Raw genomic sequence first — 27,951 nt, 5'->3', positions numbered from 1 at the left:
ACATATTATTTATGCTCTTAAAATGGCTGTAGTATATTTATAGTAAGAGGTTAAAAGTTCATGTTAAAAATACTTGATTTCTCTTTTTTACATTTATCTGTACTTTTCTGATTAACGTTGAAAAGAGAGACATGTTGACAAAAGTTTTTGCCTTGCACTCATCAGCACAAACGCAAGAATGTCAAATTTCAAGCGATCACAGCAGTTTACACTAAAGGAGAAAAAGGTGCTGATTGGTTGGCAAGTCAGCTTTGATTAGTCATGGTGTTGCTATGGAAAAAGCAATGAGGAACTATAGGGTCCCCCAGCTCCCAGGTAATTCGAAAATGTTACAAGGCTTGAACATATTCCTTTCGTTTGCAGAGAACAGGCCCCTGCATATGAATGTTTGTTGCTTCTAGCAAGCTTAAATGAACCACATTACAAGTGTGACTGATTAGCTTAAATTGGTCATTAGTTTAGCTATTAGCACACTCGGGATTGGTCAGGAAGTGCTACCCAATCGCGGAAACACATTGAGTGGTAGACGTTTTCTTTTGGGTACTTTAAGTGTGGGCCGGTTGTGCATGTCTGTACTCTACCTATTTTAAACAACCAAAGGAACATTGTGTTTCCCTTGATCAGCTAATTGTTGGGATGTATGGCCAAGGTGTCTGCCATCGCACAGTCACTGAAATTCATTCACAACTTTGCTCAGTAGTGTAGTAGGTAGAACGTCCTTTTGCACTGATGGTAGCATCCTGTTAATGGCAAGTACCAAGTGTGTAGCCACAGCATAGTAGCAACTTGAAACGGTCACTTTAACCTAACATTCAAATATTTGAGATACTCTGCCTTTCCAGGGTAATTTGAGGTAGACTGGGCACTTTTCAGATCTGAATGTGGCAGGCTTTGGCCCATTTATGACTTTGTATGATGCACCATACCTCAAGCCATGCACTGACCCTTGATATTTTCCAGTTTCTGGTCTAGCCAGCATGTGCACTCACAGTAATCCAGAGATTAGCACCTGTAAACTCCTACTTCTTAACTTCCTTCATAGTTCCATGGAACCTCAGCACCTGCCCTCTCTAGGTCATTGGTACCAATGTGTACGACAGCTTCTGGCTCACTCCCTACCCTGCAGAATATTCTACATCCTCTCCGTGATATCATTTACTTTGGTACCAGAGAGGCAACACACCAAGTGGGATTCACAACGATGGTTACAGAAATGTCTGTCCTCTTGACTATGCAATCTCCTACAACAACTCCATTTCTGCTCTTTGACCTTACTTCCCATGCTGTCTGCAGTCCATTGGTGTCATGGTCTGGACTGTACTCCAGGGTAGCGTCACACCCAACAGTCTGCAATACTGAGTATTTGTTTGAGGATGGCAGACACCCTGAAGACTCCTGTATCTCCTACCTCTTCCTACTCTTCCGGATTGCCATCCACTAACAATCCTGAACTCATCTTGGATGGATGGGTAGCTGCCTCCTGGACCTATGATCCAGGAATCCCTCATCCTTCCTAATGCTCCACAGTGATCCCAGCTGCTACTCACGCTCACCCAGAAATCTGGAGCTCGAACTGAAGCAGCTGGAAACACTTGCTAATCTCAAAACCAAATTAAAGACTCTTTGAACTCTTCATTCTTTGCTACAATGTTGGACATTTTGCTTAATTAAAATACTGACTGACCTGGCTGTCCACACTGTGGTTGACCAGTTCCAGGTGATGTCCTGGTACCAGGAATTTCCTGTCCCCTTTCATCCACACACCAGCAGTAGCCTGAACTGCCATGACATTGCAGAGGCCTGAAGTTCCCACCTTCATCACATTCAGGGATATGGAGTCCAACAAGAGGTTGAGATCCACGCAGCCTCAGCTCTGTTTGCAGTCTCTCTCGGTGCTGTTCACAAACAGTCTTAGGTCGTTCAACGTGTTCTAATTAAACAAACAGAAACTGATGTGAGACAATTACAAAACTATGTACAAATGTCTCATACTGTCATGCAACATCATTTTTTTTGCATTTCTGGAATCACCAATCTATTTACAGGAAACAAATTATATCTAAGCCAATACATTTTAACATATTTCACAAGTGATTTTCCTAATCATCACCTCAAATGGTTTCTAACCACCAGGGTTCCATCTGTACACAGCAGAATTCAGATTTGCAATGAGTGTTATAAACTTTTCCTCAATCATTTATGGATGTGGGCATCACAGGCTAGGCCAGCATTTATTGCCCATCCCTAGTTGCCCTTAAGAAGGTGGTGGTGAGCTGCCGTCTTGAACTGCTGCTGTCCATGTGGTGTAGGGACACCCACAGTGCTGTTAGAGAAGGAGTTCCAGGGTTTTGAACCAGTGACATTGAAGGAACGACGATGCATTTCAAAGTCAGGATGGTGAGTGGCTTGGAGGGGAACTTCCAGGTGGTGTTGTTCTGATGTTTCTGCTGCCCTTGTCCTTGTAGATGCTGGTGGTCATGGGTTTCGAAGGTGCTGCCTAAGGAGCCTTGGTGAATTTCTGCATTGACACTAGTTTTGCGAGGGCTCCTTGATGGCATACTTGGTCAAATGCTGCCTTGATGTCAAGGGCAGTCATTCTCACCTCACCCCTGAAGTTCAGTCCTATTGTCCATGTTTGAACCAAGGCTGTAAGAGTGTCAAAATCTGAGTAACCCTGGCAGAACCCAAACTGAGCGTAATTGAGCAGATTATTGCTAATCAGGCCAAACTCTAGATTTATGTATCTCTAATTGGATAGGTGTCCTTTTATGAGTGTTGTGAGGAGCAATTTTATCGCAGAAATATTCTTCCTGGAATGTAATGGAGAAGAATTTTATTTGGTAGAATGTAATTGCGTATGGTTAATCTATTGGCACTGAATAGGGAAGAATACTGATGTCAAATGATTTTATGCAAAGAGATTTGGAAGTCCTTGTGCAAGAAATACAGGATGTTACTGTGCAGCTACAGCACACAATTGGGAAGACCAATAGAATGTTTATTGCAAGGTGTTGGAGTATAGAAGTTAGGAAATCTTGCCTATGTTGGACATTGGTAAGACCACAGTTAAATAATCATCTAGAGTTTTACTCCCCTTACCCATGAAGGATACATTTGCCATGAAGTTAGTGTAATGAGGGGTCATTGGATTGATTCTGGAGATGAAAGGGCTGTATTTGAGAAGAGATTGTGTAGCATTGGCATAACTGCTTTGGAGTTTAGAACAATAAGAAATGATCTCATTGAACCATAGAATATTCTTAAGGGCCTCACGGGTGGTTGTGAAAGGTTCTTTCCTGTGACTGGTATGTCAAGAACTTGGGATCATAGCCACAGGATAAGGGATTGGCCATTTAGCACTAAGATTAGGAGAACTCTTTCACACAGAGAGTTGTTAATGTTTGGAATTCCCTTCTCCATAGGTCTGTGAATACAACTTGATCGGTATGTTCAGGACTGAGTTCCATTGATTTTTAGGCACCAAAGGAATCAAGGGAAAATGGCAGGAAAGTGGAGTCGTTGTAGAAGTTCAGGGTGATTTTATTGGATGGTGGAGTTGGCTCGAGGAGCCATATAATCTCCTGCTGTTCTTATTGTTTATGTTCTTAAAATGGTTGTAGTATAATTATAGTAAGCGGTTTAAACTTCATTTTAAAAGTATTTGATTCATCATTTTTTGCATTTAACTGTTACTGATCTGATTGTTGCTGAAAAGAGAGAAATGTAGCTGAAGGTTTTCATCTTGCACTCATCAGCACAAACGCTAGAATGCCAAATTTCAAACCACCACAAGAGGTTATACTAAAGGAGAAAAGAGTGCTGATTGCTCAGTAAGTCAACTCTGATTGGTCCTGGTGTTGCCATGGAGAAAGCACCGGGGAACTAAAAGCTCCCCAAGCTGCTGGGTCATTGAAATAATGTGCAAGGTATGAATATATTCCTTTTGTTTGCAAAGATCAGGCGCCTGTGTATGAATATATGCTCTGTCTAGCAAGCTTAAATGAACCACTTTACAAGCATGACTGGATATCTTAAATTCATTGTTAGCGTAACTATTAGCACACTTCGGATTGTTGAGCAAGTGTTGCCCGATAACAGAATCACATTAAGCAGTGGATGTTTTGTTTTGGGTTTTGTAAGTGCGGGCTGGTTACGCACAGTCTGTACTCTACCTATTTTGAATAACAAAGGAACATGCTGTTTGATCTAACCAGCCACTTGTTGGGGCGTAACGCCTACATAATCAGCACCTCACAGGCACTGAAATTCACATGTGACTTTGCTAAATAATCCGGTAGGCAGAATGTCTTTTTGGACTGATGGCTACATCCTGTTAAGGCCAAATACCAATCATGTAGCCACTGCATAGTAGCAACATGAAACGGTTTCTTTAACATAATGTTCAAATATTTGAAATACTCTGCCTTCCAGCGTAATTTGAAGCAGACCGGGCACTATTCAGATCTGAATGTGGCATCCTTAGGCCCATTTGTGTCTTTGTGTGATACACCCTACCTCAAGCCATTCATTGACCCTTGATATTTTCCTGTTTTCTGCTAAGGCTAGTGCGCTCACTCAGAGTAATCCTGTGATTTCTACCTTTAAACTTCTACTATTTAACTCCTTCCTAGCTCCTGAAAATCTGGCCACAGGACCTCAGTACCTGCCATCTCTATCTCATTGGTACCAACAGCGTCCGGCTCACTGCCTACTCTGCAGACTATTTTGCATCCTCTCCATGATATCCTTTACTCTGGTGCCAGAGAGGCAGCACACCAAGTGGGATTCACAACAACAGTTACAAAACTGCCTGTCTGTTCTCTTGACTGTGGAATCTCATATAAGAACTCCGTTTCTACTCTTTTCTGTTGCCTTCTATGCATTCCTTTGCCTATTGGTGCTATGGTCTGCACTGCTCTAGCTCAGAGTAGTGTCACACCCTGTAGTCTGCAATAATGAGTATCTGTTTGAGATTGGCACACCCCCCGAAGACTCCTGTTCGTCCTGCCTCTTCCTGCTGTTCCGGACGGCCATCCGCTAACTATCCTGAAGTCATCTTGGGTGGATGGGTACCCACTTCCCGGAACCTATGATCCAGGAATCTCTCATCCACCCTTGTGCTCCACAATGACCTCAGCTGTCCCTGAAGATCGGAAATGTGGAGCTTGAGCAGAGTAGCTGGACACACTTCCTACTCTCAAAAACAATTCTAGACTCTTGGAACTCCTCATTCTTTGATACACAATTGGTTGTTTTGCTTAATTAAAATACTGACTGACCTGGCAGTCCACACTGTGGTTGACCAGTTCTAAGTCCTTTTCTGAATATTGGCATAAAGAGGGACAAGTTGCCAAAGCTTTTGGTCTTGCACTCATCAGGACAAACACAAGAATGGCAAATTATAAACAATCACAACAGTTTATACTAAAGGGTGCTGATTAGTTAACAAGTCAACTCTGATTGGTCATGGTGTTGCCTTTGAGAAAGCAATGGGGAATTATACGCTCTCCAATCTCCTGGGCAATTCAAATATGGCATAAGGCTTGAACACATTCCTTTTTAAAAATTTGTTCATGGGATGTGGGCCTCACTGGCTAGGCCGGCATTTATTGCTCATCCCTAATTGCCCTTGTTCAGAGGGCCATTAAGAGTCAACCACATTGTTGTGCATCTGGAGTCACATGTAGGCAGACCAGGTAAGGACAGCAGATTTCCTTCCCTAAAGGACATTAGTGGACCAGATGGGTTTTTACAATAATCGGCAATGGTTTCATGGTCATTATTAGACTTTTAATTCCAGATTTTTATTGATTCAAATTTCACCATCTGCCATAATGGGATTCGAACTCAATTCCCAGAGCATTGCAATATAATTTCTTTTGCATTTCTGGAGTCACCAGTCTATTTATAGGAAAGAAATTATATCTAAGCCAATACATTTTAACATATTTCACAAGTGATTTTCCTAATCATCACTTCAAACTGTTTCTAACCACCAGGGTTCCATCTGTACACAGCAGAATTCAGATTTTCAATGAGTATTATAAACTTTTCCTCAATCATTTATGGGATGTGGGCATCACTGGCTAGGCCAGCATTTATTGCCCATCCATGGTTGCCCTTAAGAAGGTGGTGGTGAGCTGCCGTCTTGAACTGCTGCTGTCCATGTGGTGTAGGGACACCCACAGTGCTGTTAGAGAAGGAGTTCCAGGGTTTTGAACCAGTGACATTGAAGGAACGATGATGCATTTCAAAGTCAGGATGGTGAGTGGCTTGGAGGGGAACTTCCAGGTGGTGTTGTTCTGATGTATCTGCTGCCCTTGTCCTTGTAGATGCTGGTGGTCATGGTTTGGAAGATGCTGCCTAAGGAGCTTTGGTGAGTTTCTGCATTGACTCTAGTTTTGCTAGGGCTCCTTGATGCCACACTTGGTCAAATGATGCCTTGATGTCAAGGGCAGTCATTCTCACCTCTCGCCTGGAGTTCAGTCCTATTGTCCATGTTTGAACCAAGGCTGAAAGAGTGTCAAAACCTGAGTAACCTTGGCAGATCCCAAACTGTGCGTAATTGAGCAGATTATTGCTAATCAGGCCAAACTCTAGATTTATGTATCTCTAATTGGATAGATGTCCTTTTATGAGTGTTGTGAGGAGCAATTTTATCGCAGAAATATTCTTCCTGGAATGTAATGGAGAAGAATTTTATTTGGTAGAATGTAATTACGTTTGGTTAATCTATTGGCACTGAATAGGGAAGAATACTGATGTCAAATGATTTTATGCAAAGAGATTTGGAAGTCCTTGTGCATGAAATACAGGATGTTACTGTGCAGCTACAGCACACAATTGGGAAGACCAATAGAATGTTTATTGCAAGGTGTTGGAGCATAGAAGTTAGGAAATCTTGCCTACGTAGGACATTGGTAAGACCACAGTTAATAAATGTCTAGAGTTTTACTCCCCTTACCCAGGGTTACTCAGGTTTTGATGCTCTTACAGCCTTGGTTCAAACATGGACATGAAGTTAGTGTAATGAGGGGTCATTGGATTGATTCTGGAGATGAAAGGGCTGTATTTGAGAAGAGCTTGTGTAGCATAGACATAACTGCTTTGGAGTTTAGAACAATAAGAAATGATCTCATTGAACCATAGAATATTCTTAAGGGCCTCACAGGTGGATGTGAAAGGTTCTTTCCTGTGACTGGTACATCAAGAACTTGGGATCATAGCCACAGGATAAGGGATTGGCCATTTAGCACTAAGATTAGAAGAACTCTTTCACACAGAGAGTTGTTAATGTTTGGAATTCCCTTCTCCATAGGTCTGTGAATACAACTTGATCGGTATGTTCAGGACTGAGTTCCATTGATTTTTAGGCACTAAAGGAATCAAGGGAAAATGTCAGGAGAGTAGAGTTGTTGCAGAAGTTCAGGGTGATCTTATTGGATGGTGGAGTTGGCTCGAGGAGCCATATGATCTCCTGCTGCTCTTATTGTTTATGTTCTTAAAATGGTTGTAGTATAGTTATAGTAAGCGGTTTAAACTTCATTTTAAAAGTATTTGATTCATCATTTTTTGCATTTAACTGTTACTGATCTGATTGTTGCTGAAAAGAGAGAAATGTAGCTGAAGGTTTTCATCTCGCACTCATCAGCACAAACGCTAGAATGCCAAATTTCAAACCACCACAAGAGGTTATACTAAAGGAGAAAAGAGTGCTGATTGCTCAGTAAGTCAACTCTGATTGGTCCTGGTGTTGCCATGGAGAAAGCATTGGGAAACTAAAAGCTCCCCAAGCTGCTGGGTCATTGAAATAATGTGCAAGGTATGAATATATTCCTTTTGTTTGCAAAGATCAGGCGCCTGTGTATGAATATATGCTCTGTCTAGCAAGCTTAAATGAACCACGTTACAAGCATGACTGGATATCTTAAATTCATTGTTAGCGTAACTATTAGCACACTTCGGATTGTTGAGCAAATGTTGCCTGATAACAGAATCACAGTAAGCAGCGGATGTTTTGTTTTGGGTTTTGTAAGTGCGGGCTGGTTACGCACAGTCTGTACTCTACCTATTTTGAATAACAAAGGAACATGCTGTTTGATCTAACCAGCCACTTGTTGGGGCGTAACGCCTACATATTCAGCACCTCACAGGCACTGAAATTCACACGTGACTTTGCTAAATAATCCGGTAGGCAGAATGTCTTTTTGGACTGATGGCTACATCCTGTTAAGGCCAAATACCAATCATGTAGCCACTGCATAGTAGCAACATGAAACGGTTTCTTTAACATAATGTTCAAATATTTGAAATACTCTGCCTTCCAGCGTAATTTGAAGCAGACCGGGCACTATTCAGATCTGAATGTGGCATCCTTAGGCCCATTTGCGTCTTTGTGTGATATACCCTACCTCAAGCCATTCATTGACCCTTGATATTTTCCTGTTTTCTGCTAAGGCTAGTGCGCTCACTCAGAGTAATCCTGTGATTTCTACCTTTAAACTTCTACTATTTAACTTCCTTCCAAGCTCCTGAAAATCTGGCCATAGGACCTCAGTACCTGCCATCTCTATCTCATTGGTACCAACAGCCTCCGGCTCACTGCCTACTCTGCAGACTATTTTGCATCCTCTCCATGATATCCTTTACTCTGGTGCCAGAGAGGCAGCACACCAAGTGGGATTCACAACAACAGTTACAAAACTGCCTGTCTGTTCTCTTGACTGTGGAATCTCATATAAGAATACCGTTTCTACTCTTTGCTGTTGCCTTCTATGCTTTCTTTTGCCTATTGGTGCTATGGTCTGCACTGCTCTAGCTCAGAGTAGTGTCACACCCTGCAGTCTGCAATACTGAGTATCTGTTTGAGATTGGCACACCCCCTGAAGACTCCTGTTCGTCTTGCCTCTTCCTGCTCTTCCGGACGGCCATCCGCTAACTATCCTGAAGTCATCTTGGGTGGATGGGTACCCACCTCCCGGAACCTATGATCCAGGAATCTCCCATCCACCCTTGTGCTCCACAATGACCTCAGCTGTCCCTGAAGATCGGAAATGTGGAGCTTGAGCAGAGTAGCTGGACACACTTCCTACTCTCAAAAACAATTCTAGACTCTTGGAACTCCTCATTCTTTGATACACAATTGGTTGTTTTGCTTAATTAAAATACTGACTGACCTGGCAGTCCACACTGTGGTTGACCAGTTCTAAGTCCTTTTCTGAATATTGGCATAAAGAGGTACATGTGGCCAAAGCTTTTGGTCTTGCACTCATCAAGACAAACACAAGAATGGCAAACTACAAACAATCACAACAGTTTATAATAAAGAGTGCTGATTAGTTAACAAGTCAACTCTGATTGGTCATGGTGTTGCCTTTGAGAAAGCAATGGGGAATTATAGGCTCCCCAATCTCCTGGGCAATTCAAAAATGGCATAAGGCTTGAACATATTCCTTTTTAAAAATTTGTTCATGGGATGTGGGCATCGCTGGCTAGGCCAGCTTTTATTGCTCATCCCTAATTGCCCTTGTTCAGAGGGCCATTAAGAGTCAACCACATTGTTGTGCATCTGGAGTCACATGTAGGCCAGACCAGGTAAGGACAGCAGATTTCCTTCCCTAAAGGACATTAGTGTACCAGATGGGTTTTTACAACAATCAGCAATGGTTTCATTGTCATCATCAGACTTTTAATTCCAGATTTTTATTGTTTCAAATTTCACCATCTGCCATAATGGGATTCGAACTCAATTCCCAGAGCATTGCTCTGCGTCTCTAGAATAGTAGTTCAGTGACAATACCACTACATCACTGCCTCCCCTGAAGTGAGAGCTGTTCCTTTTGCAAGGAACAGACCCCTGTGTATGAATATATATTCTGTCTAGCAAGCTTTATTGAACCACATTACAAACGTTTCTGATTATCTTAAATTAGTTGTTAGTGTAGCTATTAGCACACTCAAGATTGTTGAGCAAATGCTGCCTGATCGCAGAATCACATTGAGCAGTAGATGTTTTGTTTTGGACTGTGGACTGGTTGCACACAGCCTGTACCTATTTTGAACAACCAAAGGAATATGCCGTCTGATTTGTTCAACCAATCACTGGAACATAAGGCCTATGAAACTGGCATTGCACATGCAGTGAAATTCATTCACAGCTTTTCTCAATAGTGCAGTGGGCAGGATGTCTTTCTGGGCTGACAGCAGCATCCTGTTAATGGCAAATACCAATCATGAAGCCACAGCATAGTGGCAGCATGAAATGGCTTGTTTGAACAATCGGTCAAATTTTTTAGATACTCTGCCTTTATAGGGTAATTTAAAGTAGATGGGCTCTTTTCCAATCTGAATGTGGCAGCCTTAGGCCCATTTGCGACTTTGTGTGATGCACCATACCTACAAGCCAGGCATTGACCCTTGCTATTTACCTGTTTCTGCCACAGCTAGTGCGCTCACTTGGACTAATCCAGAGATTTCCACCATTAAGCTCCTACTTTTTAACTTTTTTCCTAGCTCCTGAAAATTTGACCATAGAGAGGGCAGGTACTGAGGTCCTACATCATTAGTATCAACGTATATGACAACTTCTGGCTCTCTCCCTAGCCTGCAAAATATTTTGGTCCTCTCTGTGGTGTCATTTTCTCTGGCATCAGGGAGGCAATACACCATGTGGGCCTCACAACGACAGCTACAGAAATGCCAGTCTGTCCTCCTGGCTCTGGAATCTCAAATAAGAGCTCAGTTTCTACTCTTTCCTGGTGCCTCCTATGATGCCCCTTGCCCATTGGTGCCATGGTCTGGACTGTACTCTTTCAGGTCAGCATCACACCAAACAGTCTGCAATACTGTGTATCTGTTTGAGAGTGGCACACACCCCGAAGATTCCTGTACTTCCTGCTTCTTCCTATTCTTCCAGATGGACATCCACTAATTATTCTGAACTGAGCTTAAAGGGACAGATTGCCACCTCCCAGAACCTATGATCCAGAGATCTCTCTTCCTCCTTGGTGCTCCATAGTAATCCCATGCTGCCCTTCAAGCTGGCTTGGAAATCCAGAGCTCCAGGTGAAGCAGCTGTACACACTTCCTACTTTGAAAAACAAATTAAAGACTTTCTGAAATCCTCATTCCTTGGTAAACAATTGGCAATTTTGCTTGATTAAAATACTGACTAACCTGGCTGTCCACACTGTGGTTGACCAGTTCCAGGTGATGTCCTAGTCCCAGAAATTTCCTGTCCCCTTCCATCCACACACCAGCAGTAGCCTGTACTGCCGTGACACTGCAGAGGCCTGAAGTTCCCACTTTCATCACACTCAGGGATATGGAGTCCAACAAGAGGTTCAGATCCATGCAGGTTCAGCTCTGCTTGCAGTCTCTCTCGATGCTGTTCACAAACAGTCTTTGGACGTTCAATGTGTTCTAATTAAACAGACAGAAACAGATTTGAAACGATTACAAATGAATGCACAAATGTCTCAAATTGTCACGTAACATCATTTCTTCTGCATTCCTGGTGTCACCAGTTTATTTTTGGGAAAAAATTATATCTAAGCCAATACATTTAAACATATTTCACATGTGATTGTCTTAATCATCACCTCAAATAGTTTCCACCTCTAACACCACCAGCGATCCATTGTACACAGCAGAATTCAGATTTCCAATGAGTGTTAAAAAGTGCATTGCAGGCCCAACACTAGATTTATGTATCTGTAATTTAATAAATGTTCTTTTATGGGTATTTCTGAAGAACTGTTATATCAGCAATTTTCTCACAGAATATGCATCCCGGGATGTAATTTGAAAGGATTTTCTTTGATAAAATGTAATCCTATATGATTAATTTACCATATAAAATTCTTAAGGGCTTCACAGGTAGATATGACAGGGTCTTTCCTGTGAGTGGTCTGTCTAGAACTTGGGGTCATAGCCACAGATTAAGGAATTAGTCATTTAGCACTGAGACGAGGAGAACTCTCTTCACTCAGAGAGCTGCTGGACTTTGGAATTCCCTCCCCCAGAGGCATTTGAATACACACTTGATCAGTATATTCAGGACTGAGATCTATTGATTTTTAGGCACTGAGGGAATCAAAGGAAAGTGGCAGGAAAATGGAGTTAAAGTAGAAGTTCAGGATGATCTTATCGAAAGGCAGAGCAGGTTCAAGGAGCCATGTGACCCACTGCTGCTCTTATTACTTATGATAATATATAATATATAATGGTGATAGTATAGTTATAATAAGCAGTTAAAACTTAATTTTAAAAATACTTGATTTATTTTTTTTGCATTTATCTGCTAGTTTTCTGAATAGTGATGTAAAGAGGGACATGTTGCCAAAGCTTCTGTTCATGCAGTCATCAGGGCAAACGCAAGAATGAAAAATTTCAAATGATCACAACAGATTATACTAAAGGGGAAAAGGGTGCTGATTGGTTGGCAAGTTGACTCTGATTGGTCATGGTGTTGCCATGGAGAAAGCAATGGGAAACTATAGGCTCCTCATGCTCCTGGGCAATTGAAATATTGTGCAAGGCTTGAACATATTCCTTTTGTTGGCAGAGAACAGGACCCCCTGTATGAATATATGTTTCCGGCAAGCTTAAATGAACCACGTTACAAGAGTGACTGATGATCTTAAATTGATTATTAGTGGAGCTATTAGCACACTTGGCATTGTTCAGCAAATTCTGCCCGATCCTAGAAGCACATCGATCAGTAGATGTTTTGTTTTAGGTTTTGTAAGTGTGGGCTGGTTGCCCACGGTCTGTACACTCCCTAGTTTGAAAAACCAAAAGAACATGCCATTTGATTTGATCAGCCAATCTTTGGAACATAAGGCCTGTGAATCTGGCATCACACAGGCACTGAAATTCATTCACAACTTTGCTCAATAGTGCGGTAGGCAAAATGTCTTTTTGGATTGATGGCAGCGTCCTGTTAATAGCAAATACCAATTGCCTAGCCACAGCATAGTAGCAGCATGAAACGGCTTGTTTAAACAAACATTGAAATTTTTGAGATGCTCTGCCTTTCCAGGGTAATTTAACATAGACCAGGCACTTTTCAGATCTGAACAGGGCAGCCTTTGACCCATTGCGAGTTTGTGCGATACGCCATACTTCAAGCCAGGCAATGACCCTTGCTATCTTAATTTTTCTACTATGGTTATTATGTGCATTCAGAGTAATCCAGAGATTTCTACCTTTAACCTTCTACTTTTTAACTTCCTTCCTAGCTCCTGAAAATCTGACCATAGCACCTCGGTACCTGCTATCTCTATGTCATTGGTACCAACATGTACCACAATGTCTGGCTCACTGCCTACTCTGCAGAACATTCTGCATTCTCTCCGTGATGTCATTTTCTCTGGCATCAGGGTGGCAACACACCATGTGGGTCTCACATCGACAGCCACAGAAATACCAGTTTGTCCTCCTGACTATGGAATCTCAAATAAGAACTCATTTTCTACACTTTGCTGTTGCCCCCTATGAAGTCCCTTGCCCATTGGTGCCAAGGTCTGGACTGCACTCCTTCTGGGTAGCATCACACCCAGCAGTCTGCAATACTGAGCATTTATTTGAAGGTGGCAGACACCCTGAAGACTCCTGTCCTTCCTGCCTCTTCCTGTTCTTCTGGATGGCCATCCACCAACTATCCTCAACCGAGCTTGGGTGGATGGGTAGCCACCTCCCGGAGCCTGCAATCCAGGAAACGCTAATCCTTCCTTGTGCTCCGTAGAGACCCCATGCTGCCCATCACTTTCACTCCCTGAAATCTGGAGCTTGAGCAGAAGCAGCTGGAGACGCTTCCTACTCTCAAAAACAAGTTAAAAGCTCTTTGAACTCCTCGTTCCTTGGTAAACAATTGGTGATGTTGCTTAATTAAAATACTGACTGACCTGGCTGTTCACACTGTGGTTGACCAGTTCCAGGTGGTGTCCTACTCCCAGGAATTTCCTGCCCATTTTCATACACACACCAGCAGTAGCCTGTGCTGCCGTGACATTGCAGAGGCCTGAAGTTCCCTTCTTCATCGCACTCAGGGATATGGAGTCCAACAAGAGGTTCAGATCCATGCAGGTTCAGCTCTGCTTGCAGTCTCTCTCGATGCTGTTCACAAACAGTCTTAGGTCGTTCAACATGTTCTAATTAGACAGACAGAAACAGATTTGAAACAATTATAAAACAATGCGCAAATGTCGGAAATTGTCATGTAACATCATTTCTTCTGCACTCCTGGTGTTAGTCTATTAATAGAAATTATATCAATGCCAATATATTTTAATATATTTCACGTGTGATTGTCTTAATCACCACTCAAATGGTTCCCACTTCTAACACCACCAGAGATCCATCTGTATACAGCAGAATTCAGATTTGCAATGTGTTATAAATTGCATTTCAGGCCCAACGCTAGATCTTATGTATCTGTAACTGGATAAATGTCCATTTATAAGTATTGCTGCGAGGAACTGTTATATCAGCCATTTTCTTGCAGAAATATTCTTCCTGGAATGTAATTCGAAACAGCTTTCTTGATAGAATGTAATTGTGTGTGATTAATTTCCTGGAATTTAATAGGGGAGAAAATTGACGTCAGATGATTTTATGCAAAGAGGTTTGGAAGTCCTTGTACATGAAAGACAGCACTTTAATGTGCAGCTACGGCACTCAATTGGGAAGGCCTATATAATGTTCTCCTTTGTTGCAAAGAGGTTGGAGTATAAGAGTTAGGAAATCTTGCTGATGTAGGACATTTGTGAGACCACAGTTGAAGTACTGCATAGGGTTTTACTCTCCTTACCCATGAAGGATACCTTTGCCTTGGAGTTAGTGCAATGAAGGCTCATTTGATTCCTGGGATGAAAGGCCTATCCTTTGAGAAGAGAATGAGCAGAATGGGCACAATTGCTTTGGAGTTTAGAACAATAAGAGGTGATCTCACTGAACCAGAGAAAATTCTTAAGGGCATCACAGATAGATGTGTCAGGCTTTTTCCAGTGACTGGTCTGTTTAGGACTTGGGATCATAGCCACAGGGTAAGGGATTGGCCATTTAGCACTGAAATGAGAAGAACTCTCTTCACTCAGAGTTGTCGATCTTTGGAATTCTGTTCCCCAGAGGTCTGTTAGCATGCAGAAAGCAATGGGGAAGTATAGGCTCCGTAAGATCCTGTGTAATTCAAAAATAGTGCAAGACTTGAACATATATCCTTTTGTTTGCAGAGAACAGGCCCCTGTGTATAAATATATACTGCTTCTATCAAGCTTAGATGAACCATGCTACAAGTTCACTTACTATCTTAATTTGATCATTAGTGTAGCTATCAACATACTTAGGATTGTTCAGCAATTGCTCCCCATTGCAGAATCACATCTAACAGCAGGGCGTTTTGTTTTGGGCTCTGTAAGTGCGGGTTGGTTGCACATGATCTGTACTCTGCCTATTTTGAACAACCTAAGGAACATGCTGTTTGATTTGATCAGCCAATCGCTGAGACGTAAGGCCAATGAATTTGGCATTGCTCCAGCACTGAAATAAACACACAATATTGCTTAATTGCGTCCGTGGCAGATTGTCTTTTTGGACTGATGGCAGTATCACGTTAGTGGCAAATACCATTTGAGTAGCCACTGCATATAGTAGCGGGAAACAGCTTGTCTAACCTGCCGTTAAAATTTTTGAGATACTTTGCCTTTCCAGGATAATTTGAGGTAGATTGGGAACTTTTCAGATTTGAACATAGCAAGCTTTGACCCAGTTGAGTTTGTGTGGTGCACCATACCTCAAGCTGTTCACTGACCCTTGATATCTTCCTTTTTCTACTCTGGCTAGCACCCGCACTCGGGGTAATCCAAAGATTATCTCCTTTAAGCTTCTACTTTTTAACTTCCTTCTTAGCTCCTGAAAATCTGACCATTGGACCCCAGCATCTGCCCTCTCTGGGTCATTGGTTCCAACATGCACGACAACTTCTGGCACACTCCCTACCCTGCAGAACATTCTGCACTCTCTCTGTGATTGCTTTCCCCTGGCACTAGGGAGGCAACACAGCATATGGGACTCACAATCACAGTTACGGAAATGCCTGCCGGTCCTTCTGTCTATGGAATTTCCTATAACAACTCCATTTTTATTCTGTCCTGTTTCCTCCTGTGCTATCATTTCCCCATTGGTGCCATGGTCTGGACTGCACTCCTTCAGGGTAACATCACTCTCAGCCGTCTCCAAAACTGTGTAACTGTTTCAGTGAGGTACACATCCCAAAGACACCTGCTTCTTCCTACGCTTCCAGATGGCCATCCACCAACTATCCTGAAATGTGCCTGGGTGGATGCCACCTCCCAAAACCTATGATCCAGGAAACTCTCATCTACCTTGATGCTCCATAATGACCCTAGCTGCCCCTCAAATTCGCTTGGAAATCCAGAGCTTGCGTTGAAGCAGCTCAAGTCACTTCCTACACTCAAGAACAAATTAAAGACTCTTTGAACTCATTCTCTGCTAAAAAGTTGATTATTTTGCTAAATTAAGATACTGACTGACCTGGCTGTCTGCACTGTGGTTGACCAGTTCCAGGTGGTGTCCTAGTCCCAGAAATTTCCTGTCCCCTTTCATCCACACACCAGCAGTAGCCTGTACTGCCATGACATTGCAGAGGTCTGAAGTTCCCTTCTCCATCACACTCAGGGATATGGAATCCAACATGAGGTTGAGATCCACGCAGCCTCAGCTCTGTTTGCAGTCTCTCTCGGTTCTGTTCACAAGCAGTCTTTGGACGTTCAATATGTTCTAATTAAACAGACAGAAACAAATACAAAACAATGCACAAATGTCTCAAACTGTCATGTAACGTCATTTCTTCTGCATTCCTGCTGTCACCAGTCTATATATAGGAAAGGAATGATATCTAAGCCAATACATTTTAACATATTTCACATGCGATTGTCTTAATCAGCACTTCAAATGGTTTCCATCTCTAACACCACCAGAGATTTACCTGTACACAACAGAATTCAGATTTGCAAGGAATGTTATTGAGTTTATTGCAGGCCAAACCCTAGATTTTTGAACCTGTAATTGGATACATGTCCTTTTACAAGTATTGTTGTGAGGAACTATTAGATCAGCTACTTTCTCACAGAAATATTCTTCCTGGAATGTAATTGGAAACAATTTTCTTTGGTAGAATGTAATTGTCTATGATTAATTTACTGAAATTTAATAAGGGAGAAAATTGATGTCAGATGATTTTATGCAAAGAGATTTAGAAGCCCTTGTACATGAAACACAGGACATTAGTGTGCAGGTACAGCGCATAATTGCGGGGCCAATAGAGAGTGGTTGAAGTATAAGAAGGAGGAAATCTTGTTTATATAGGGCATTGGTGAGACCATGGTTGAAGTACTGCCTAGAGTTTTACTTTCCTTGCCCAAGGAGGATACATTTTCCTTGGAGTTGGTGCAATGATTACATTGATTATGGGATCATTACATCATTACATTAATTATGGGATGAGAGGGCTGTCCTTTGAGAAGGGATTTAGTCAAATGGGTATAATTGCTTTGGAATTTAGAACAATAAGAGGTGATCTCATTAAACCATATGAAATTCTTAAGAGCTTCACAGGTAGCTGTGAGAGTCTGTTTCAAGGGACTGAGCTGAGAAGAACTCTATTCACTCAGAGAGTCATTGCTTTTTGAATACAGGCTTGATCGGTATATTCAGGACGGAGATCTATTGTTTTTTAGGCATGAAGGGAGTGAAGGGAAAATAGCAGGAAAATGGAGTTAATGTAGAAATTCAGCCATGATCTTATTGAATGGCAATGTGGGCTCAATGAGTCATATGACCTACTGCTCACATTTCTTATGTTCTTAAAATGGCAGTTTTATGGCTGGTAAGCAGTTAAAACTTTATTTTAAAAAATCTAATTCCTTGTTTTTGGCATTCATCTGTTACTTTTCTGATTATTGATTAAAAGAAAGATGTATTGAAGCTTTTCATCTTGCACTCATCAGGACAAATGCAAGAATGCCAAATTTCAAGTGATCACAAGACTAATACCAAAGGAGAAAAGGGTACTCATTGGTTGCAAGTCAACTCTGGTTGGCCATGGTGTTGCCATGGAGAAAACAATGGGGAACAATAGGCTCCCCAAGCTCCCAGGTAATTTGAACATAACGCAAGTCTTGAACATATTCCTTTTGTTTGCAGAGAACAGGCCCATGTATTAATATATGTTGCTTCTAACAAGCTTAAGTGAACCATGTTAATGTGTGATTAATTGCTTTAAACTAGTTGTTAGTGTAGCTATTAGCACACTTAGGATTGTTCAGCAGATGCTGCCAAATCACAGAATGATATCTAACAATGGACGTTTTGTTTCGGGTTTTTTTAAGTGTGGGCTGGTTGTGCATTGTCTGTACTCTACCTATTTTGAACAACCAAAGGAACATGCTGTTTGATTTAATCAGCCAATCATTGGGACGCAAGGCCTACGTATCTGTTATCACACAGGCACTGAAATTCATACATGACTTTGCTCAATAGCATGGTAGGCAGAACATCTTTTTGGGCTGATGAAAGCATCCTGTTAGTGGTAAGCACCATTCATGTACCCACTGCAGAGTAGCAGCATAAACAGCTTGTTTAACTTGTTCAAATTTTTGAGATACTCTGCCTTTCCAGGGCAATTTGTGGTAGACTAGGCATTTTTCAGGCCTGAATGTGACAGACTGTGACCTATTTGCAAGTTTATCTGATGCACTGTACCACAAGCAATGCATTGATCCTTGCTTTCCTATTCCTGCTATAGTTAGTGCATGCACTCGGAGTAATCCAGAAATTACCCACCTTCACGTTCCTACTTTTTAACTTCCTTCCTAGCTCCTGAAAAATCTGACCATAGGACTTCAGTGCCTGCTATCTCTATATCGTTGGGGCCAACATATACAACAGCTTCTGGCTCACTCCCTACTCTGAAGAATATTCTGCACCATCTCAATGATGTCCTTTACATGGTTCCAGGGAGGCAATACACCATGTGTGACTCACAAGGACAGTCACAGAACTGTCTATCTGTCCTCCTGGCCATAGAATCTCAATTAAGAACTCAATTTCTACTCTTTGCTGTTTCCTCCAATGCTGTCCCTTGCCCATTGGCACCATGGTCTTGATTGCACTACTTCATGGTACTGTCAATTCCAGAAGTCAGAAATACTGAGCATCTGTTTGGGGGTGGGGAGCAACCCAATGACTCCTGCACTTCCTGCTTCTTCCTATATTTCCGGATGACCATCCACCGAATATCCTGAACTGAGCTTGGGTGGATGGGTTGCACCTTCTGGAACCTACAATCCAGGAAACTCTCATCCACTTTGGTACCCTGTAGTGGCCCCAGATACCCCTCAAGCTCGGTCAGAAATCCGGAGCTTGAGGTGAAGCAGCTGGACAAACTCTTAAAATCAAATGAAAGACTCTCTGAATTCCTCATTCTTTGCAACAACATTGGTCATTTAGCTTAATTAAAACACTGACTGACCTGGCTGTCCACACTGTGGTTGACCAGTTCCAGGTGGTGTTCTAGTCCCAGAAATTTCCTGTCCCCTTTCATCCACACACCAGCAGTAGCCTGTGCTGCTGTGACACTGCAGAGGCCTGAAGTTCCCACCTTCATCACACTCAGGGACATGGAGTCCAACAAGTGGTTGAGATCCACGCAGCCTCAGCTCTGTTTGCAGTCTCTCTCGATGCTGTTCACAAACAGTCTTTGGACGTTCATCGTGTTCTAATTAAACAGACAGAAACAGATTTGATACAATTACAAAACAATGCACAAATGTGTCCAAGCGTCATGTAACATAATTTCTTCTGCAGTTCTGGTGTCACCAGTCTATTTATAGGAAAGAAATTATATCTACGCCAATATATTTTAACATATTTCACATGCGATTGTCTTAATCATCACCTCAACCAGTTTCCACCTCTAACACTCCAGGGATCCATCCGTACACAGCAGAGTTCAGGTTTGCAATGAGCATTATAATGTTTATTGCTGATACTACCCTAGGTTTTTGCTTTTGTAATTGGATAAATGTCCTTTTATGAGTATTGTTGTGAGGAATTGTTATATCAGCAATTTTTTCACAGAAATATTCTTCCTGGAATGTAAGAGGAAACAATTTTCTTTGGTAGAATATGGATGTGACAGTCTATTTTACTGGAAGTGTACTTGGGGAGAAAAAAGTTGATGTCAGATGATTTCTCGTTGATAAACTTGTAACTGAGGAAGAAAATAATCCAAATCAACACAGGAGAGAGGGACACCAGAACACTAACAAAGGGACATGCAAACGAAGACACGCATAAAGACAGGAAAAGCTTTATTTTCAAAATATTATTCTTCCTTTTTGCTTTCTTGTATTACTTTTGTCATGTGCTTTTTATTCAGTTTTAGTATTTTGCTCATGCAGTATCTATATTGTTCTTTTCTACTTGTTCTGATTCTTACAGTGAGGATAAACTGCCATTTTTGTTAGGCTGTAAAATCTGAATAAAGGGTTAATTAATTTGGTGAAAACAAGGAAGCCAGAGACACAGCAGTAGAAAAGGGAGATCAAGACAAGGGGTAATATGAGCTGGGTGACAACCAAAGAGAATGATGGAAGAGTCGGGGGAATAATCAGGAAGGATCTTTTGGATGGAAATGGATGTGGTCACATCTTCTGATCCAGTCACACTTACAGCACAATAACAAACAATAGTAATCGGCACTATGTACACACAGGAAGTAACAGATAACCAAATCAACTATATGCACAGGCTTCTGTGAATTACCCCTCAGTGTTTGCCAAATTCCAGGTTAGACTCACAAAAAAACGGAAGTCTCTTTGAACTCCTCATTCTTTAGTACACAATTGGATATTTTGCTTCATTAAAATACTGACTGACCTGGCTGTCCACACTGTGGTTGACCAGTTCCAGGTGATGTCCTAGTCCCAGGAATTTCCTGTCCCCTTTCATCCACACACCAGCAGTAGCCTGTGCTGCCGTGACATTGCAGAGGCCTGAAGTTCCCTTCTTCATCACACTCAGGGATATGGAGTCCAACAAGAGGTTGAGATCCACGCAGCCTCAGCTCTGTTTGCAGTCTCTCTCGGTGCTGTTCACAAACAGTCTTTGGACGTTCAATGGGTTCTAATCAAAAAGATTCTGATTTTAAAATAACTACAAAATAATAATACAAATCATTGGGTCAATGAATGCCTCTCCTTGTCATTAGCAGTCTGTTTATAGAAAAGAATCTTGTGCACTCCCCCATGGCTGGTTTTGTGGCAGGGGGGCATTAATTAAGTGGTAGGATGGCATTTCCCAACTCCATTCCAATTGTGCCCGTGGCAGGAAGGCCAGTGAACAGCCTTCCCACCCTGCCAATTGAGGCCTTTCGGTGGAAAATTAATGCCCACTGGTATCAACCCAGTGGCAGGTGGGGGATCACCATGCAGGGACCATGACAAGCGAATTCTGTTGGTTTGCTTGTGGGCTCTCAGGGGATTAATGGGGGGGGGGGGGGGGGGGGGGGGGGGTCCCTCGTTCAAAGGCACTCAGTGCCTGACCGAGGGACCCAGCATTGGGAAATGAGGACCCACTGAGAGTCATCACCCTGCCCTTGCTGCTGATAACCCATCCCACGGTGCCCACCTTGCCACCCTGCGCAATCCACCATCCTACCCCATCAGCACTCACCTCTGGCCTGGGATCCAGCAACAACTCTCGGCCTTAGGTGGGTGCATAGTGGCAGCAGCTAATGCCCCCCCGTGGTATTGTCATTCAATAGAGCTATCGGTCTCTGATTGGCAGTCAGCGCTTGGGTGGGTGGGGCTTACGCCTGGGTTCCTTGATTCTGGGGGAAAGTCTGCCACTGGCCCATCAAGTATCTGAGTAGAACAAAATGCTCCAGGCCTTCCAGAAAAGAGACGACACAGAGTTCCCACCTCCAGAGGCCCCAATTGCCACTGCAAGATTCCGCCATAGACTTTACGTGATATTCCTGATGCAACACCTCAGCTTGCTCCCACTTCTATCACCATACCTAGGCCTGTCAGAGTTATTCATTCCAAACAGAACCTTAGATTTCTGTGCATGTTATTTCATTTTGAAACTGCGGATGAACCTGCCCCCATCACAATGCAGTACTTGAGTTGAAGGGCCACAGCTCTTTGAAAATCCGCGAGGGTTGGTCATCCTGCCCACCATTATTAAAGTAGCCTACTGGCCAAAGGCCCACCTTTTCAAGCAGTCGCCTCTGTTCGTACACAATTTGGGTCCTGTGACATACAAAGGCCACCGACTGCCATGATTAGAGTTTCGGTCACGGAGTGTGGCACGCACATTCCAACCAGTTTTGCTAGCAGTCTGGCTAAAATGGACTTGTTGGCTCCTGGCATGAGGGAGGGTGTTGGCTCTGACATTTGAATGTCAGAAAGTTAAAATCTACCGCCACATATAGCTCATTCCAGACACAATATTAAAGTTGTATGTGTCTTTTCTATGATGAATTTTACTTCAGAAGTTTATAGTTAGATTGGCAAGGAATGTTCTTGTGATCAGTGTCTCATAGGACCATTTTTTCCCCGGGTTATAGTAGATTATTATGGTGGATGCCTGCAACTCAGTGTATATAGGCAAAGAATCAGCTCCCTTGAAACAGCTAAACTCCAGTTCCTCAGGAGGCTTAGAGTATCCCGTCAGGTCATTGCAGACATTGACAGTCTACAGGGAAGAAGATTTGCAGCTATGTGACCTGATGGTCATGCTTTACCAGTGGCTGTTAAAGTGGTCACCATTCTTGCAGTAATTATAGTTGTGTTAAATGTTGGACTGTAGCTTTAAGAGTAATCCTGTGCTGTAAGATCACATGATCTGTGTAAACCAATATGAGAGCAGCAGCGCAGGGAACCTCTACAGAGAGAAGATTTCTTTAGTTATGACGTTGAATGCACACGTGTAATTGCTACTACTGTCTTGTAAATAAAACCAAATGTTTCCACTAAGAAAGTTTGTCTGAAGATCAATTCTATAACAAACTGGCAACTAGGATAAATCAGAACCGGTGCTGTACCTCGCCCAGCGATTGTGACTAAGTTTGTTTAAAATAGCAGAAGATATATTCATCCAAAATGTCATAGTTCAGCAGAATCAATCCCTTTGAGCCAGCCACAGACGACTGATCTCAGTTTATAGAATGTCTTGCATTCTTTTCTCAAGCAAATGAAATCACAGGGGAAGAGTGTTTGTGGGAGCAAAACCTACAATTTGATTTGAAGCTTGATGGCCCCCAGTGCCCCATAATCAAAGATCTTCAGTGAATTAATAGACCTCGATAAGGGACATTTTCAACTCAAGCTCCAAGTCACAATGCAGAGGTTCAGGATCAGTTCATGAAATAAAGCCCCGGGTGAGACAATTGCTAACTTCATGGTGAAATTAAAACAACTAATGGAATATTGTGATTTCGGTGAAACCCTGAATGACATGCTCGGAGATCGTGTAGTGTGTAGCGTACAAGAAGACACTATTCAGCAAAGATTGCTGGCTGAAGTGAATCTCGATTTTAAGAAAAAGAGTTAGAAATAGCGCTGGCCATGAAGAGCGCTGTGAAGGATTCACAAGCAATTCAAGGGGTGCAAAATGGCGCCGTATTCCTAATCAGGCGGGAACAGTCAGCCAGAAAGAGCGTGAGAAGTCGAGACTCCAGCGCGAAGTGGGAAACAGAGCCACTAATCGAAAAGTGAGAGGAAACAGCTTAGCAACGAAATCAAAAAATAACTTGCATCGACGTGGAAATAATCAATCAGTCTTGTAGTGATTGGCGATTTAAAGAAGTAGAATGTTATTTTTGTCACAGAAGTGGACACATAATTAGACAGTACAAAGCGAGATTTAAACAGGCTTCCAAAGAACAAACTAAGTCCAATGAAGTATATAGTGTAGAAGAGCCTGAAATAACAAATTCTGACATTTATTCATTATTCAACATGAAAGTTGGGAAGACAGAGCCAATTATTGTCACATTGCAAGCGAATGGTAAACCATTAAAAATGGAAGTAGACACGGGAGCTTCCACCACTGTAATAGGAGAACACACTTTCAGATATTTAAATATTGGTAATCAACAATTAAATTTAGAACAAACATCTGCCAAGTTGAAAATGAACACAGGTGGAGAAATTCAGGTAAAAGGTATCATTAGAGCAACTATTCATTATAGACACCAAGCAGGTCAGCTACCAGTGATGCTGGTAGTAGGTGAAGGGCCAAGTCTTCTAGGGTGAGATTGGTTAAAGAAGATCAAATTAAACTGGTCCAAAATCTTCCAGTTGAGAGCAAATGGACTACCAGAGCTGCTTAAAAAGTATGACGCCATCTTCATGGATGAACTGGGAAAAATCCAAGGCCTGCAGGCCAAGACTTGTGTGGACTCTGAAGCAACCCCTTGATTCATGAAAGCTAGGCCAGTGCCATATGCCCTGACAGAGAAGGTTGACGCTGAGTTGAACTGGCTAGAGAGGTTGGGAGTCATAAAATCAGTTCAGTTTTCAGAATGGGCAGCTCCCATAATCCCTTTCCTTAAACCAGACCAAACTGTCCGCAATCTGTGGGGACTATAAATTAACGGTCAACAGAGCAACCAAACTGGACAGGTACCCCATTCCCAAAATTAAAGACCTCTGTGCCAAACTAGCAGGAGGGACAACGTATACAAAGCTTGACATGAGTCACGCATATCAGCAATTAGAGCTGGATGACTCCTCCCTGGAATTCGTCACCATTAATATCCATAAAGGGTTATGCCAATATACATACCTGCCCTTCGGTGCTTCCTCAGCTTGTGCCATCTTTCAGAGAACAATGGAAAGCTTACTGCAGGAACGATCCCAATTTGTTGATAAGTGGATTCACAGAAAAGGAACACTTGGCTGACCTAGAGGAAGTCCTGAAACACACTTTACAAGCAGCAGTGCGCCTGACCAAGGAAAAATGTACTTTTCAAGAATATGAAGTCATCTATTTGGGCCACTGGATAAATTCTCAAGGGTTACACCCAGTTGAAGAGAAGGTTAAAGCAATAGAGAGGCACCTGCACTCTGAACTTAATGTATCATCCCCAAAAATGATTTATTTGAGGGATTTTTACCTAATTTATCCACAGTTCTGGCCCCTCTGCATTCACTGCTAAGAAAGAATCAGCGTTGGTCTTGGGTGGCACCCCAAAAAGATGCCTTCATGGAAGTGAAACAGCTCTTACACTCATCCAATCTGTTAGTGCATTATGAACAGATGAAAGAATTGGTGCTCATGTGTGACGCGTCACCCTATAGGGTGGGAGCGGTACTATCTCATTAAATGGACGACGGCACAGAGAGGGCCAATAGGCTATGTATCCAGGGCACATACCGCAGCTGAAAGAGGATATTCTCAGATTGAAAAGGAAGGTCTGTCGATTATTTTTGGTGTTAAAAAATATTCCACCAATATGTTCACAGGCGGCATTTCACAATAGTACCAGACCACAAACCACTGTAGGGTCTATCTAGTGAGGAAAAGGCTATACCTTCCATAGCCTCAGCAAGAATACAATGATGTACCCTAATTTTACAGCTTGTGAATACACCTTTGTACATAGACCTGGCATTCACATCGCGAATGCCGATGCCTTGAGTCGCCTGCCCTTGCACGAGAACAACGATCATGTCCCAGTTCCACAGGAACTTGCATTGGTAATAAATTTTCTAGATTCCTCATCAGTCTGTGCCAGACAGATAAGAAGCTGGACGAGTCGCGATCCAGTCCTATCTTGAGTGAGAGACTAAGCATTACATAGTTGGTCCCAGGAGCCCATCTCCGATGAAATGTAACCTTTCTTCAACCACAGACACGAGATGAGCAGTCAAGAGGATATTCTATTGTGGGGTGCTCGAGTAGTTGTTCCGAACAGGGAAGACAGCCACTTTTAGTCGAGCTACACAGTGCCCGTCCAGGGATCTCGCAAATGAAGACGATAGTGCAGGGTTATCTATGGTGGCCAGGAATGGATGGCGATATTGAAAATGTGTAAGACACTGTGTGCATTGTCAACAACTGCAAAAGTTGCTGGTGACAGCCCCATTACACCCATGGGAGTGGCCTGGTAGACCCTGGGTGCGGTTACATATCGACTACGTTTGTCCTTTCCTTGGAGCCATGTTTTTACTGATTGTAGATGCTCATTCTAAGTGGTTACATGTTTATGAGGTAAAGTCACCCATGTAAACTGCTACAATAGAAAAACTACATCAGAGTTTTGCCATCCACGGCTTACCAGAGGTGGTCATCTTAGATAATGGCACTGCATTTACAAGTGCTGACTTCTAATGATTTATCAGCCTCAACAGTATCAACCATGTGAAGACTGCACCATACCATCTGTCATCAAATGGACTGGTGGAAAGGGTGATACAAACTTTTAAGGCAGGAATGAAGAAGTGAACAGGTGATTCGTTGGAGACCAAACTTGTTTGTTTTCTATTTCACTACAGAACGACCCCCCACACTACGACAGGAGCAACACCTGCAGAATTATTGATGAGGCGCCGTCTTTGGACAAGATTAGGCCTAATACTTCCCAATTTGGAGGGGAAGGTGGGGAAAAATCAGGGGAACCAAAAAGCGACGCACGATTTGCATAGTCGTGAGAGACAATTTACTGTTGGAGAAGCAGTATACATAAAGAATTTCGGTGGAAGACCGAAGTGGTTACCTGGTAAAGTAAGACCTGTGACCAGACCATTGTCATACCACGTGGAAGTGGAGGGCTGGATCACTCATAAGCATATGGATCATTTAAGAAAAAGAGAGATACCACAACAAGATATTGTTCCACTTGTAACCATTACTGAACCAGTGGTTCCTGTTGAAGATGCTCAACCAAGGACAGACATGTCTGATGTCTCTATTGGAGAGGAAGATACTGAATTGCAAGTGCCTAGTGAGGTACTGGTTGCAGTTTCAGAGATGGTGGTTCCTGCAAAAGAATCTGAAGTCGTGAAGCTACGACATTCCACAACACATCAGGAAACCACCTGAAAGACTGAACTTGAACTTTCCTGACCTTTGTAAATATTGTAATGTCATGAGATACATATCCTTGTAAATACAATATGTACAGAAAAGATAAAGGGGGAAGAATGTAGCAATTATAGTAGTGTTAAATGTTGGACTGTAGCTTTAAAAATAATCCTGTGTTGTAAGATCACATGATCTGTGTAAACCAATATGTGAGCAGCATGGGGAACAGAGAGAAGAGACCTCTTTAGTGAGCATCACCAGCATTTATTACCCATCCCTAATTGCCCTTGTTCAGAGATCATTTAAGACTCCACCCTCTGGAGTCACATGTAGGCCAGACCAAGTAAGGACAGTAGACTTCCTTCCCTAAAGGGCAATGAGTTTTTACAACAGTCATTTCATGGTCATCACTAGACTTTTATTTAGAATTCCACCATCTACCATGGGAGCATTACCCTGGGTCACTAGATCAGGAATAATACCACTACACCACTACCGCCCCTTGACGGCCTATGGAGTTGAATGCACACGTGTAGTGGCTACTACTGTCTTGTAAATAAAACCAAATGTTTCCACTAAAAAACGTTTGTCTGAAGATCAACTCTATAACAATCCACAACCTCTTTGCCTGTAGCTCACTTCAGAGATCTGTAAAAATTATATGTGAAACACCATAGTCTGCCACCCCAAAAACGCAACACACAAGGACTAATATTTTGTCAGAATAGACAATTATGTACACTTTGCAAACAATGAAGTTGCCATGGGAGTCAGCAGTAGAGTTGTCACATGGAGGATTGGGTCAATGTTGCAAGAGATCAATGACCTACTACG

At 42.4% G+C, this 27,951-nt stretch overlaps 1 protein-coding gene across 4 annotated transcripts in view; it reads right to left on the bottom strand.

Annotated features, from left to right (window-relative positions):
* nid2a (nidogen 2a (osteonidogen)) overlaps positions 1-27,951 on the bottom strand; it is a 173,045-nt gene that overhangs the window by 49,074 nt on the left and 96,020 nt on the right. For all 4 annotated transcript variants that reach the window (XM_041214945.1, XM_041214949.1, XM_041214948.1 and 1 more), the window contains 6 exons: positions 20,962-21,207; positions 19,553-19,798; positions 16,555-16,800; positions 13,908-14,153; positions 11,176-11,421; positions 1,685-1,930 (listed from right to left, as the gene is read on the bottom strand). In XM_041214945.1, the coding sequence (XP_041070879.1) occupies positions 1,685-1,930; positions 11,176-11,421; positions 13,908-14,153; positions 16,555-16,800; positions 19,553-19,798; positions 20,962-21,207 (1,476 nt within the window). The remainder of the gene's footprint in view (positions 1-1,684; positions 1,931-11,175; positions 11,422-13,907; positions 14,154-16,554; positions 16,801-19,552; positions 19,799-20,961; positions 21,208-27,951) is intronic.

The sequence above is a fragment of the Carcharodon carcharias genome, chromosome 20 (genome assembly GCF_017639515.1).
Source record: "Carcharodon carcharias isolate sCarCar2 chromosome 20, sCarCar2.pri, whole genome shotgun sequence".
Lineage (NCBI taxonomy): Eukaryota > Metazoa > Chordata > Chondrichthyes > Lamniformes > Lamnidae > Carcharodon > Carcharodon carcharias.
The sequence above is the reverse complement of the archived record's forward strand: the minus strand, read 5'-3'. Positions and strand labels throughout refer to the sequence as shown.